At 50.3% G+C, this 13,725-nt stretch overlaps 1 protein-coding gene across 1 annotated transcript; it reads left to right on the top strand.

Annotated features, from left to right (window-relative positions):
• Positions 1 to 9,326: 9,326 nt before the first annotated feature.
• On the top strand, positions 9,327 to 13,395 carry TFF1 (trefoil factor 1). Its single transcript, XM_012447412.3, has 3 exons — positions 9,327 to 9,449; positions 12,297 to 12,449; positions 13,202 to 13,395. Exons 1-3 carry the CDS (start codon positions 9,374 to 9,376, stop codon positions 13,216 to 13,218), a joined length of 246 nt encoding a protein of 81 aa, XP_012302835.2. The 5' UTR covers positions 9,327 to 9,373; the 3' UTR covers positions 13,219 to 13,395.
• The last annotated feature ends 330 nt before the right edge of the window (positions 13,396 to 13,725 follow it).

Below are 13,725 nucleotides of genomic sequence, written 5' to 3'. Positions count from 1 at the left end.
CCATGTAATTGTCACAATGCATCTGAGAATACATACACCCCATGTAATTGTCACAATGCATCTGAGAATACATACGCCCCATGTAATTGTCACAACGCATCTGAGAATACATACACCCCATGTTTTCTCCTCTAGCCACATTCAGCTTCCTCATCACGCCATCCTCAGTGCAGGCTGAGGCAGGAAAGGTCAGGCCCATGGAGGTCTGGGCCTAGAAGCGAACTTGCTGCTTTCACTGGTCTTGGGAAATGTTTTCGCACGGTCTCCTTATGTGGAAAACTGAAAAAAGACGAAGGGTAGACTTGCAAAGGAACTTTCTAAACGTTCCATCCCCTTAATAAAGCCAAAATGTAAAAATAGAACATAACAGACAGATGAGTGGACTTCGAACACTCTCTGCCACGTGCACTAAAGATGAGCATCTCATGGGGAGCCTGGTTGCGCTCAGCCCTCAGCTTGGGAGGACACGGCCACCCCTTCCTCTCCCGCTGCGGAAAGTGTGTGAGGACACTAACGAGGGAGAGCCGTCTGAGAGGTTCTTGGATCTCCTCCAACATATGCTTAAAAATGAAGTCAGACATCTAACATGCCAGGCGGCACGCTGGAGGACTGCCGAGCAGCACGACCGCAGCCACGCTTCCGAGGACAGCCGCCTGTGTGCCTTTGGGAGATGCCTCAGTGGTTCTCAAGTGGTGAGGAGGGCCCAAGAGGGAGGCAGTGCCACCCGAGAGCATGGGGAGTGAACCCGGGGTGGAACAGGAAGTCTGGGGGTCCAGGCCTTGCACCCAGAGTGATCATGCAAATCAGGCATTCTCCTTAAGTCCCCCTTTTCCAGAGTCCTCCTCCGTAACCTGTCTTGGCTAAACTTAGGATTGTGCGGAGGATGAAGTGGGATTGTTGCTGGGAGGGACCATTTTGGCTGTTTGCTTTTGCACAAACTTGTAGCAGCAAGTCGAATGACAAAAGTGGTGGCCAGGCGCGGTGGCTCACGCCTGTAATCCCAGCACTTTGGGAGGCTGAGGTGGGCAGATCACGAGGTCAGGAATTTGAGACCAGCCTGGCCAACATGGTGAAACCCCGTTTCTACTAAAAATACAAAAATTAGCTGTGCGTGGGGGTGCGCACCTGTTGTCTCAGCTACTTGGGAGGCTGAGGCAGGAGAATCGCTTGAACCTGGAAGGTTACAGTGAGGTTACAGTGAGCTGAGGTCTCGGCACTGCACTCCAGCCTGGTGGCAGAGTGAGACTCCATCTCAAAAAAAAAAAAAAAAGTGGTATAAACATCTTCAGTGTCTTCTGCACAGAGGTGGAAGTCTGACGGCCCCCTCAGACAGGCAGCCGTGGTCATGCCTGTTGTCAGGGCTCTGTCCTCCAAAGACACAGCACAGCAGGTGTGGGGGCAAAACCCCGCAAGTGCCATGGCAAGGGTCTGAAGCCTCAGTCTGTTCCCATACAAATATTGAGTTAGAAAAGAATTAGAAATGTAGGCACAGTTATTCCTTTATATAATCATATATAATCTCAAGGTTATTCACTTACAATCATAAAGATATATACTCAATATAACCTTTAATTTTACTAATGACTACCAGGTTATGAAGCATGGAACTGAGGTGACATTGTGAACAAAGTGATCCTAAGGCAAGATGCTGTAAGCCCTCTGTGACGCCCACATAAGGGCTGCTGGAGGGCGCCTCGGCTGTGTGGCAGTGCCAGTGCTGGGAAGGTGCCCGCTGTTTAGCCAGCTAGGGCAGGAGATTTCCAAACTGGCAGAGACATCTCCTTTCTGGGGAAGTCTGGAGAAAACTCCGCTTCTCCAAGCTCTTTCAGTAGGCCTGACGGCTGTCAGGGACACCCGCAGACATCCGGGGGCTTACCTGTCTCTGTGCGACGCTGTGCCTCAGTGGTCACGTTCCGTGTCCACTCTCACGTTCTGCTTCTGCACCTGGTTTCTCTTTTTCTCAGAAGATAAGAATTAATAATAGTAACGTAATCTTAATGTCCTTGACATTTCTGACAAATATGCAAAGAGTGCTGACGCATTAGGTTTTCTCCTCGTCTCGGCTACTTGAAAGTCCTGGGCCCCTGTCTCCAAGACACGTGATTTACCTGACCCTCTCACTGACCACCATGACCTCCCCCGACCTTCCCTGCCCCCTGCTTTGTACTCAATGAAAGTCAGAGCGTCCAGGCACTCGGGGCCACTGCAGGTCTCCACGCTTTGATCGGCAGTGGACCCCGAGCCCAGACTCTCTTTTCTCAATCTCTGTGTCTGTGTCTTTTATTTCTACAGTTTCTCATCTCCGCAGCAGCAGGGAAGGGCTCACAGAACCCTGCAGGGCTGGACCCTACAGCAGGGACACAGACTCAGATAAAGGTACAACTGATGAGATAGGACGCACCCAGGCGGCACAATACCACATGCGTCCCCCACTGATGGATGATGGACGTGGTCAGGCTGTTCTGGCCTTCAGAGCCCTGTGCTCTGTACCTATATTTAGAGGAAGTAATTTACAACGGAAGACATGGTTACAAGGTATAAAAATAGAAATAAAGTATCTTAGAATAGAATAGAAATAGAGCATCTTTAGAGATTATCAAATCCTGGGCCTTTGTCCAGCAAACGAAAGTCTTCCTCTTGGTCAATCTTGACGGCTCACGAAACCAGTGGAGACTCTGGCCTCTTCTTCACCATGTCTTTATCTCTGGGACTCATAGAATATCACGGTGAGACCGGGCCTTGGAGCGGTACCAAGGATGAGTCACCACCATCCTTGGGACGTTCTCCTTACAGACAATTTGTAGTTCTTGACCTTTCCTCAGTAGATGCAGGAACTGTTCATCATCAGTCCCACATCTGAAATAAAAACTTCACCACACATTTATGGCTTGGGTAGACACGAGTTGACCACCCCCAGGGGCTGTATCCACGGGGTTCAGGCCAGGGTGGTGGCAGGATGGCCAGAGGGAATACGTGGGTCATGGGAGGAGGGGTCTGTGGGCTGCACCAATCGGTGCATGCCCAGGACAGAGGCAGCGCACAGGCCAAGGAGGCAAAGCTCCAGCAGTGCCCACGGGCGGGAGGGAGGAAGGGACATGGTGTCGAGGAATGGGGCTGGCCCAGTCCACTCACTGCAGGGACTCGGGTGCCAATGAATGGGAATGTGCAGTATCCATGCTACCCCAGGCTGAAACCTTGGCGAGGAGTCAGCAGCTTAATTCCAAAGTCACCCGCTGGGAGGAGCAGGACTGCGTTCTAGCCTGGTTGGAGCTGTGCCTGAGTATTGGTAGTTTAAGTAACTGCAGCTTGGCAGATCTGGGGGTGGTTGGAAAGGAGGGTGTGGAATTGTGTGGAATTGAGACCTGTGCAGAATCCTAAACACAGGAAAATCACTTTGTGTGAAGATGTCCATCGAAAGAAACCTTCCTTAATAGTGAAAAATTGTAAGCAAACTAAATCACCAATAATAGAATTACTATTATTTTCTTCAACTTTTAAGTTCTGGGTACATGGGCAGGATGTGCAGGTTGTCACATAAGTAAGCAGGTGTCACGGTGGTTTGCTGCATAGATCAACCCATCACCCAGGTATTAAGCCCAACTTCCGTTAGCTTTTCTTCCTGATGCTCTCCCTCAGCCCACCCGACCCCGCTCCACAGGCTCCAGTGTGTGATGTTCCCCATGATGTGTCCACGTGTTCTCATCATTCAGCTCCCACTTATAAGTGGGAACATTTGGTGTTTGTTTTTCTGTTCCTGTGTTAGTTTGCTGAGGATAATGGCTTCTAGCTCCATCCATGTCCCTGCAAAGGATATGATCTCATTCCTTTTAATGGCTGCATATGGTGTAAATGTACAATATTTTCTTTATCCAGTCTATCACTGATGGGCATTTGAGTTGATTCCATGTCCTTGCTATTGTGAACAGTGCTGCAATGAACATACACATGTATGTACTTTATAATAGAATGATTTACATTTGAATATATACCCCGTAGTGGGATTGCTGGGTCAAATGATATTTCTGCTTCTAGATCTTTGAGAAATCGCCATACTGTCTTCCACAATGGTTAAACTAATTTACATTCCCATCAACAGTGTAAAACATTCCTTTTTCTCTGCAATCTCTCCAGCATCTGTTGTTTCTTGACTTTTTAATAATTGCCATTCTGACTGGCGTGAGACGATATCTCATTGTGGTTTTGATTTGCATTTCTCTAATGATCAGTGATGTTGAGCTTTCTTCATGTTTGTTGGGCACATGAATGTCTTCTTTTGAGAAGGGTCTGTTCATGTCCTTTGCCCACTTTTTAATGGGGTTGTTTTTTTCTCGTAAATTTGTTTACGCTCCCTTAGACTGCGTATCAGACCTTTGTCAGACGGATAGATTGCAAAAACTTTCTCCCATTCTGTAGAGTGTCTGTTTGCTCTGATGATAGTTTCTTTTGCTGTGCAGAAACTCATTAACTAGTTCCCATTGTCAATTTTTGCTTTTGTTGCAACTGGTTTTGGCGTTTTCATCGTGAAAACTTTGCCGATGCCTGTGTTCTGAATGGTATTGCCTAGATTTTCTTCTAGGGTTTTTATAGTTTTGGGTTTTACATTCAAATCTTTTAGTTTTACATTTAAGTCTTTACATTTAGTCCATCTTGAGTTAATTTTTGTATAAAGTGTAAGGAAGGGGTTCAGTTTCAATTTTCTGCATATGGCTAGCCAGTTCTCCCAACACCATTTATTAAATAGGGAATCTTTTCCCCTTTGCTTCTGTCAAATTTGTCTCTTCGACATTTGATGTGAGTGAGGTCTCACTCCCAGTTCTCAGTTCCTTGGAGGCCGTGGTTATGCTTTCTTGGCTTTTGGAGCCATGACGATGGAAGGGCTGCTCTGCCTTGCTGTGCCCCTCTGAACAGGAAGGGTGGTGGGAGCTGCAGCAGGTGGCTGTGAGCGGCAGGGAGCATGGAGAGGAGGGTGGGGGCCATTTTACTGTTGATGGGGCCAGATGTGTTCTCCTCCCTCCATGGGCACGTCTGCATCTCACTGGTTTGTACTGAGTGAACCTCTGGGATTTGTTGGGTGGGACGAGGAGGAATCAAAGGGCAGGAATGGGCAGCTTCTCCTAGCAGGTGCTAAAATCTAAGAGATTACAGGCCACTCACACCACGACTTTAGACCTGTGTTTAACTTCAGGGAAGGTGTGAGGACACAGGTCATGGGGCAAGCGTGTCATGGGGCACGGCCTGCAGAGAAAACCCCAAAGTTAAATACCTGCCTCTGACTCTTACTCACTGAGTCATCAGCTAGGGAAGGTAGGGGAACTCCTCTCTTTCTCTCTTGTTGGGGAGAGCTAAATCATTACATTTTATCTGGAAGCATACAGTATTTTTCCATTGTAAAAGTTAATTATGCTCATCGTGGAGATATTTCGGCAAATAGGAAGTCAGAATCCAAGGAAAAAGACGTAACTGATACTTAGGCACTCACTGACACCCACTGGTATATTTTCTTTTTTCTGCTTTTTTCTACCGAGTGGTTTGTAAACTTCTGTTCTGTTCTTTCTGATTTAACACTGAAGCATGAAAATGCTCCATGTTATTACAAATTCCACAGAAATATGCTAGTGAGGGTTCCATAATATTTCCTCATGTAGCTAAACTAACATTTAGTTAATAATTCCTCATATTACAATTTTTCTTTATGAACTAAGATTTCTTTTGATGAACATCTTCATGCAAAGTGATTTTTCCCAGGCATGGGATTCTTTCTTTAGAACACCCACCAACATGGTCCATGGCTGTGCCACCCTGAGTGCATCTGATCTTGTCTGATCTCTGAAGCTAAGCAGAGTCTGGCCTGGTTAGGACTTGGATGGGAGAACATTTACCGATGTAGATTTACTGGGTCTAAGAGTGGACTTTTCCTCAGGCTCTTGATACAAAGCATCACGTTAATTTCCGAAAAGGTGACACTGATTTCCACTTTCTGTGTCTGTAGGTATCTGTTTCCTCCAGTGGAAGATGTGTGACCTTATTGGACCCATTGTGAGACCCGTGTGGGCCCAGACTCCCCCTGTCACCTCCAACCCACAAGCTGCACCCTTTGGTGAACCACCATGGGGTCTGGGTCTCTGAATGGTGTCAGTTCAGAGCTAATATGTAATGCACTCAGAGTCTCAAGACTTTCCTCTTCCCAGTGCAGAGTCACTCTAGTTGTGTTAATTTCCTGGGGTTGTTGTCTAAAGTCCCACAAACTGAGTGGCTTAAACGGCAGAGGTGGATTCCTGCACAGTTCTGGAGGCCTGGGGTCTGAAATCAGGGTGCATGGGAGGATGCACATAGCTTCTATGCACATACTATGTCATTTTATACCAGAGAGTTGAGCATTTATGGATTTTGACATCCTTAGAGGGTCCTGAAACCAGTCCCCTAGTGAGAAGTAATCACCACCTGTGGAGGTCTGTGCTCCAGACCCTGACTTAATGACGGGTGAATGAATGCACTCTCACACCTATTTCAGTGAGTCAAGTTGGCTAGGGATGGTCATCGGCTGCTTTCAGAGGACAACTGCCACCAATCAACCAAGACCCCCTGTCCGGTCCTCATATTTTTTCAGTAAAGATTTCGTAACAGAGGTTCTAAGTCAACACACTTGTGATAATTAACATGGTTAAAAGAGTGGTTTTATGAATGATAAAAGCTTTAGGTTCTGGGGCCCAGAGTAAACACTGTTGATGGGTAATTCCCCTTTGATTTCCCCGAGAGGACCATCAGCACAAAGTTTACGTGAGTAAACAGAGTAGAGACAAAGGGATGTGTGGTAAACAGGATGAACTGGGAAGGCCCCTTATCATGTCTGTCTTTCCCCTAATCTAATGTAAATGAGCTGGCTGCCTTTAGCCTGTCCCAATGGTTTGAGACTCTCATCTATAACTTTCCCTAATATTTCCCTAATGTTTTGCCAGCCACCTCGAGTGAATTCCAACAACGCAGGGTACCAAGGGGTGACTGCATTGCATTTTAAGTTCATTTTCCCTTTTCTTTGCTAATAAACATTGATTTTGCTTTTCTTTCTCTCCCTCCTTTCCTTCCTTCCTTCTTTCCCTGTTTCCAGCTGTTACAAACAATACTGAAAAGAATATCTTTGCCTGTGTTTTCTTCTCCCCAATTATGAACATGTTGCTGGGTTAAGAGATCCGGACTGGAACCAGCAGAATTTGCCGAGCTATAAAATCTGTGTGGCTTAAACCTCACCAAACACTGCTCACCTTTTCACCAAATGACTGTACAATTTACATCCCATTTCCAAGAGCCCCCATTTTGATTCGAGAAATTAGAGCAGGGAAAACCACTGTCACCATAAGCACCACCCCAGGCCTGGCGCCCCTGTCCTCTCTTCAGTAAAGCCACCCACAGAGGACTCTGAGCCTTGGCCCCTCCCTGGGTCCTGTGGTCAGGCCTCTCCTGGAGACTCTGGTGCAGCAGTGACAGCCCCGGAAGGAGGGACTGGGTCTGGGGGTGGAGCAAAGAGGAACATGGCAGCCCCCATTCTGGCCCAGGCTCCTCTCCCAGAGGGCTGCAGAAATGTACTGACTAGGTCACCCAAGAAAAGAAAGTGCCTTTGTGAGGCTAGCATGCCTTTTCCTCAGGGCCTAATCTCTCACTGAAGAAAAATGTTTCTCACATTGTCCATTTATTCATTCAGTTCTTCAGCAGCTGTTTCTTGAATGTCAATTGAAGCTGCTGTTCTAGGGTCTGGGGCCATCTCAATGAACTAAGAGACAAGAACCCCTGCTCCCACGAGGCCTCCCATCTACTGTGGGGAGGAGTGCGATGAATAAATAACAAACAGAACGTGTCAGTCACTTGTTTTATCCACCAGGAGGTAATGAGAGTTATGGGAAAAAAAGCCCCAAGCAGGGAGTGGAGCGAGGCATGGTGCAGGGGAGCGGGAGGCTGTCCTTTAAAATACAGGAGTCCAGGGGACCAACTGAAGAGGCGTGGGAGGAGGAGGGAGTCCAGGGGACCAACTGGGGAGGCGTAGGAGGGGGAGGGAGTCCAGGGGACCAACTGGGGAGGTGTAGGAGGGGGAGGGATTGCAGGGGACCAACTGGGGAGGTGTAGGAGGGGGAGGGATTCCAGGGGACCAACTGGGGAGGGAGCCCCATAGACACGGGAGTGAGCTACGTTCACGTTGTCAGTTTTCGATGGCAGTTCTTGTGTATAATTGTTTTTCTTCCCCCCGTGTCACCCTTCCCAGAAGGAGTCTCAATCTGTCGCTCAGGCTGGAGGGCAGTGGTGCAATCCTGGCTCGCAGCAACCTCTACTCCCGGGTTCAAGTGATTCTCTTGACCCAGCCTCTGGAATAGCTGGGATTATAGGCAACCGCCACCACACCAGGCCAATTTTTGTATTTTTAGTAGAGACAGGTTTCACCATGTTGGCCAGGCTGGTCTTGAACTCCTGACCTCAAATGATCCGCCTGCCTCGGCCTCCCAAAGTGCTGGGATTATAGGCGTGAGCCACTGCGCCTGAGCTACAGTTTCATTATCAAAACAATTCCACTGTGAAAGGGAAAAGAGCAGAAAAGAAAGAATTAGTTTAGATAAATAAGTGAAAACGTGCGCGCCGTTCCTTGGCTTAGGCTGCCGTCCGCGCGAGCCCGAGCGGGAGGCGCTTTGAGGACCTCGAGGGCTTTGCCGGTGCAAATTGGCCATGGAAGCGTCTAACTGGACAACATCAGTGAGAAAAGATGCAGTTTGAAGCCCCAGATCCCCTGGGGGCAGAGGGAAAGAGGAAGGAACAGGCCTTTTATTTCCCTTCTTGTCTTGTTCAGACACAGCTGTCTTATCCCAGACTTGGATTTCAACGTAGTGGAAGAGAGCAGAGCAGACAGAATGGGCTTCAGCAGCTCCTTCTTACCCCTCTGCAAGGTCGCGGCAGCCACCCCGTGAGCCACTGTTGTCACGGCTGAGCCTATCTCTGGTCCTCTCTATGAATCACTTCTGCAGTGAGTGCAATGTTTACCCTGCAGCGAGGGCCTCTCACATACAGGTAGGACCGGGATTAAGGTCAGGTTGGAGGAGACTCCCACGGGATAAGAGGGACTTTCTGGATCTCAGATCCCTCAGCCAAGATGACCTCATCGCATGTCATCCCTCTCTATCAGCAAATCCGTCACTGTGGCTTGACTGAGTCTAGGAAACACCTTTTATAAAATCAGTGGAGATTATCATCTCGGAGGGTCTCGGGACCTCCTTGGGCAAATGTTATCTCATGCTCTGTAAGCAAACAGAGCCTGCCCTATAAAATCCAGGGCTCCAACAGTGTCTCACCCCTGACTCGTGGTCGTCTTTGGAGCAGAGTGGAGGCAACGGCCCCCATGGAGCACAAGGTGATCTGTGCCCTGGTCCTGGTCTCCATGCTGGCCTTCAGCACCCTGGTCGAGACCCAGTCAGGTAAGGCACACTTCTTCCTGCTCTGCAGGGCACAGCCAGGGCGGGCAGTCTCTGCCAGAGCCACTGTTTTACATGCATTTTTTTGAGCACCGGTTTCATGCCAGGTGCTGTTCTAGGCCCTTAAAAGTGTATCCCATTTTACAGGGTCAGCAAAAGCAGTGGAGAATAACACAGGGTGGCAGGGCCCCGGGAGGCCTTCGAGAAGCACTGCGAGGAGGCTGCTTCCCTTGGCCGGGGCTGTTTTCTGTGTTGGGAAGAATATACAATGCTCCCAAGTGTTATGTTTCAAAGAGGAAGTGTAGGCGTGGGGTCTCAGAATAGTGCTCCCAGCAATGGCCAACTGGGAGACCCTCTCCCATAGGGTCCTGGGCTCCCCTGGGATCCACACTCTGGGAGTCAAAGCCACCTCTCCCGTGGGTGCGTGGCTGGCAACGCCTCTTGCCTGGTGTGGTCCAGTGGGTCGGCTGCCCTGGGGAGTGGAGGAGGAGGCTGTTCTAGCTTCCTTGGCAAGTGTTTGCATCTCATCTCCGTTACCTGCAGAACGGAGCCACAGTCTGCCCTAGGCTGTCAGGGGAACGCCGTGTGGCAGTGCCTGTGACTCGTGCTTTGCCAGCGGCAGGGAGCTGAATAACGTATCTGTTGTTAGACACAGTTTCAAGGTGGGGAGCAGGAGAAAGGGATTTCCACGTTTCCAAAGCAAGGGTTTCCAGAGAGGTCTGAACAGCGGGTGCCCAGTGGTGGTGTCTGTGCTCCATTGCCCTCTGGCTACCTCCTGATCAATGCCGTGGGGTACAGGGCCCAAGGGGTGGGCTTGGGCAGCGTGGAAGAGGAGATGGCATCAGGTGGCTGTGGGAAGCCCCCCAAGCCCATGGCAGGGAGCAGGGGAGCCTCAGAACCCGAGAGGGGAAGTGGCCTTTTGTGCAAATTCAAGGGGGTGGGTCCCCATGCTGGCCACCTGCCAGGCCCGTCTGCCTCCCCCCTTGCCCCCACCCCTGCCCCCAGCCCTGCCCCCTGTGCTGTGGGATCGCAGAGGCCTTGGCAAACTCTCCTCTACCCCCCCCACGCCCTCTGGCCCAAGACTCAGAGCTTCTTTGTGGGTCACTCAAGTCCATGATCCTTTTACAACAGAAATCTAGAAAACTGTGTACAATTTAGTGCATTCACATGTGGAAACCATTTCTATTTATTTCCATCACATGACAAAGTGGGTGGGCAAGATAGAGCTTGCGGGAGGCAGAACGCCAGGGCTGGAAATCCTTCCTGCGGAGGAGCCCCCTCTGGGGTGCTGATCCTCCCCCCACAGCACCTCTCTGGACCCCCACAACCTCCTCGGGGTGGGCAATGATCCCTTTCGCCTCATGATGGAGCCAGACCTCAGAAGGGCAAGGTCCCGGCAGAAGCCACTGGGCAATGGGAGGTGGACCTGGATCCTTCCCAGCAAGCCAGGAACACCTGCTCCAAAGACAACGTGAGGCAGCCGCAGATACCAAAGCAGACAAGAGAGCAGCCCGCCTGGCCTCCCCTGGGGCGTCCTCACCTGAGTCAGTGTGGCCAGACTGAGCTCCTCCCCCTCCTATGCCCCAAGACAGGGACAGGGACAGAGATAGGGACAGGGACAGGGAGGGCGTTCTGGGCTCCTCTTTCATCCCTGCTGCAGGCTGTCAACCACCAGATCCTAACGGGTTGCCTTCTGAGACCTTTGACTCCACCGAGCTCAGAGCCTGAAGCTGTTGTGTTAGAATCTCTTGCATAAGATACCCCCATGGCCCCCAGCCGGCCATGCCCATCCGCATGTCTTCCCCTCTAGACTCCCTTCCTCACTGCCCTGCTTCAAGCTGTTTAACAGCTCATAGTCCTTGTGGTCGGCTCCTCCCAGACCACCCCACCCCATCCTCTCACCTTACCTGCCATGGGCTTCCAGCTCCTGGTCACACCTGGATCTCTCCAACGGCCTTTGCACACGCAGCTCTGTCTCCACCTGGTGAACCTCCTCCTGCAGGGAGCTCCCCCTGCTTTGTTCAGCCTGCTTGTCATTGGCCCCTCCTGGGAGCGCCCCCCCCGCCCCCCCCGCTGTGGTTGCCCTGGGCACCCTGCGATGATGGCCTTGCGTTCTCTCTCACATTTTCTTGGCTTTCTCCTCCATCGGATCCTTAGACTCTTTTTTTTTTTTTTTTTTGAGATGGAGTCTTGCTCTGTTGCTCAGACTGGAGTGCAGTGGCATGACCTTGGCTCACTGCAACCTCCCAGGTTCAAGTGATTCTCCTGCCTCAGCCTCCCAAGTAACTGGGATTACAGATGTGCACCACCGCGCCCGGCTAATTTTTTGTATTTTCAGTAGAGATGGGGCTTCACCATGTTGGCCAGGCTGGTTGAACTCCTGACCTCAAGTGATCCACCTGCCTCAGCCTCCCAAAGTGCTGGGATTACAGGTGTGAGCCACTGCGTCTGGCCCAGATCCTTAGACTTATAACAACTTCTCTGGTTTGAATTTCTGGGTCCCTCTCACCCGGCACAGTGCCTGGCTTTTGCCATGCTAGCTCCTGCTTCTCATGCACACAAATGGTGCTCAGTAAATATTGATGTATTGAGTAAAATTTAATAATCATTTGTTGAAATTGAAGAGTGAATAAATGAGTGACACAGAAAGATGCAAAGTCCACAAACCCTGGGCACCTTGCATTTTCCCTGAGCGGAATGTTTGCACACCAGGAGGTGAGGACCAGGTGTCCCTCTCGTGTCCTGAGGGTTGCCGATGTCATTGAGAAGGAAGCTGGACCGGCGTGTGCACGATGACATCAAGGAACTCAGTCCACGACTTACCTTTGCTCCTTACCTGCTCGCTTTTAGAGACGTGTGCAATGGCCCCCCGTGAAAGAAAGAATTGTGGTTTTCCTGGTGTCACGGCCGCCCAGTGTACAAGTAAGGGCTGCTGTTTCGATGACACCGTCCCTGGGTTCCCCTGGTGCTTCACTCCTAAGACCATCGACGTCCCTTCAGAAGGTACGGCCTTTTTACACCATGCTGGGGTCTGAAGATTTAGAATTAGTTAGAAAAACCACGTGAGACCACAGAGGCTCTGATCAGCATCACCAGCTGCGCCTTTACCTGGAGTCACGGCGGCAGGTGGTGGCGCAGTGGGGTAGCCTGAGTCAGGCTGCATTCAGGTCCGGGGATAGAAAGGCAGGGCTGAGGGGCTGGGGAGGGGACCCGACTTTCCCCGGCTTCTCTTCACGTCTCTAACCAAAAGCCCGTGAAGAGCCACTGTTGGTTACGCTTTCTAGCTTGCCTGGCATAGAGGGGGAAGGCATGACAAAATCTGAAGACAGTTCATATTTTCTTTTTTGAGGGGACGGAGTCTCACTCTGTTGCCCTGCAGCTAGAGTGCAGTGGTGTGATCTCAGCTCACCGCAACCTCCACCTCCCGAGTTCAAGTGATTCTCCTGTCTCAGCCTCCCGAGTAGCTGGGCTAACGGGCACATGTCACTGTGCCCGGCTATTTTTTTTTTTTTTTTGCATTTTTACTAGAGACAGGGTTTCACCATATTGGCCAGGCTGGTCTTGAACTCCTGACCTCATATGATCCACCAGGCTCAGCCTCCAAGAGAGCTGGGATTACAGGCATGAGCCACCGTGTTTTCTAAAGAATGTGCCTGTTGGTACTTTTAACTAAAAACTCTGCAATCGTTTAAATGTGAAAGAAAATATTTATCCTCACTAAAGCATCTCTTCCTCCCTCCCCCTCCCCCCTGTAGATGAGTGTGAATTTTAGACATTTCTGCGGGGATCTGCCTGCATCCTGACGCGGTGGTTAGTCCCAGAGCTTGGCTGCCACCTCCACGGGACACCTCAGACACGCTCCCAAAGCCGTGCCTCGATTCTCAACAGACTGACTACTCTGACTTTGACTACTCAAAATTGGCCTGAAAATTAAAAGAGATTGATGTTATTCTGTGCTTTTCAATCTTTTAAGAATATGAATGATTTTCCCTCCTTTGAAAGTGAAGTGCAGTCTTTTGCCCTGGCCTCTCACGGTGGGTTATGTGTCTTCTGGGCTACCTGAGCTGGGACAGGCGTGGGTAGCAGAGTGTGGGAAGCAGGGACGGTGGGGCGTGCAGGAGACACCTGGCTCTTAGCGCTCAGTGCTGATGCCTGAGGACCAGATCTCAGGCTCCTTCTGTGAAAGCGCAGAATCTCCCAGAAACAAGTCTGAGCCACACTCATGTCTCCGACTCTCCTGGCATTTCTTAACTACTCACCACGATGCCCCAGCCGCCAA

The sequence above is a fragment of the Aotus nancymaae genome, unplaced genomic scaffold, assembly GCF_030222135.1.
Source record: "Aotus nancymaae isolate 86718 unplaced genomic scaffold, 86718_ANA_hifiasm-v0.15.2.pri h1tg000022l_1, whole genome shotgun sequence".
Taxonomy (NCBI): domain Eukaryota; kingdom Metazoa; phylum Chordata; class Mammalia; order Primates; family Aotidae; genus Aotus; species Aotus nancymaae.
Note: the sequence above shows the minus strand (reverse complement) of the source record. Positions and strands in the feature narration are given on the sequence as shown.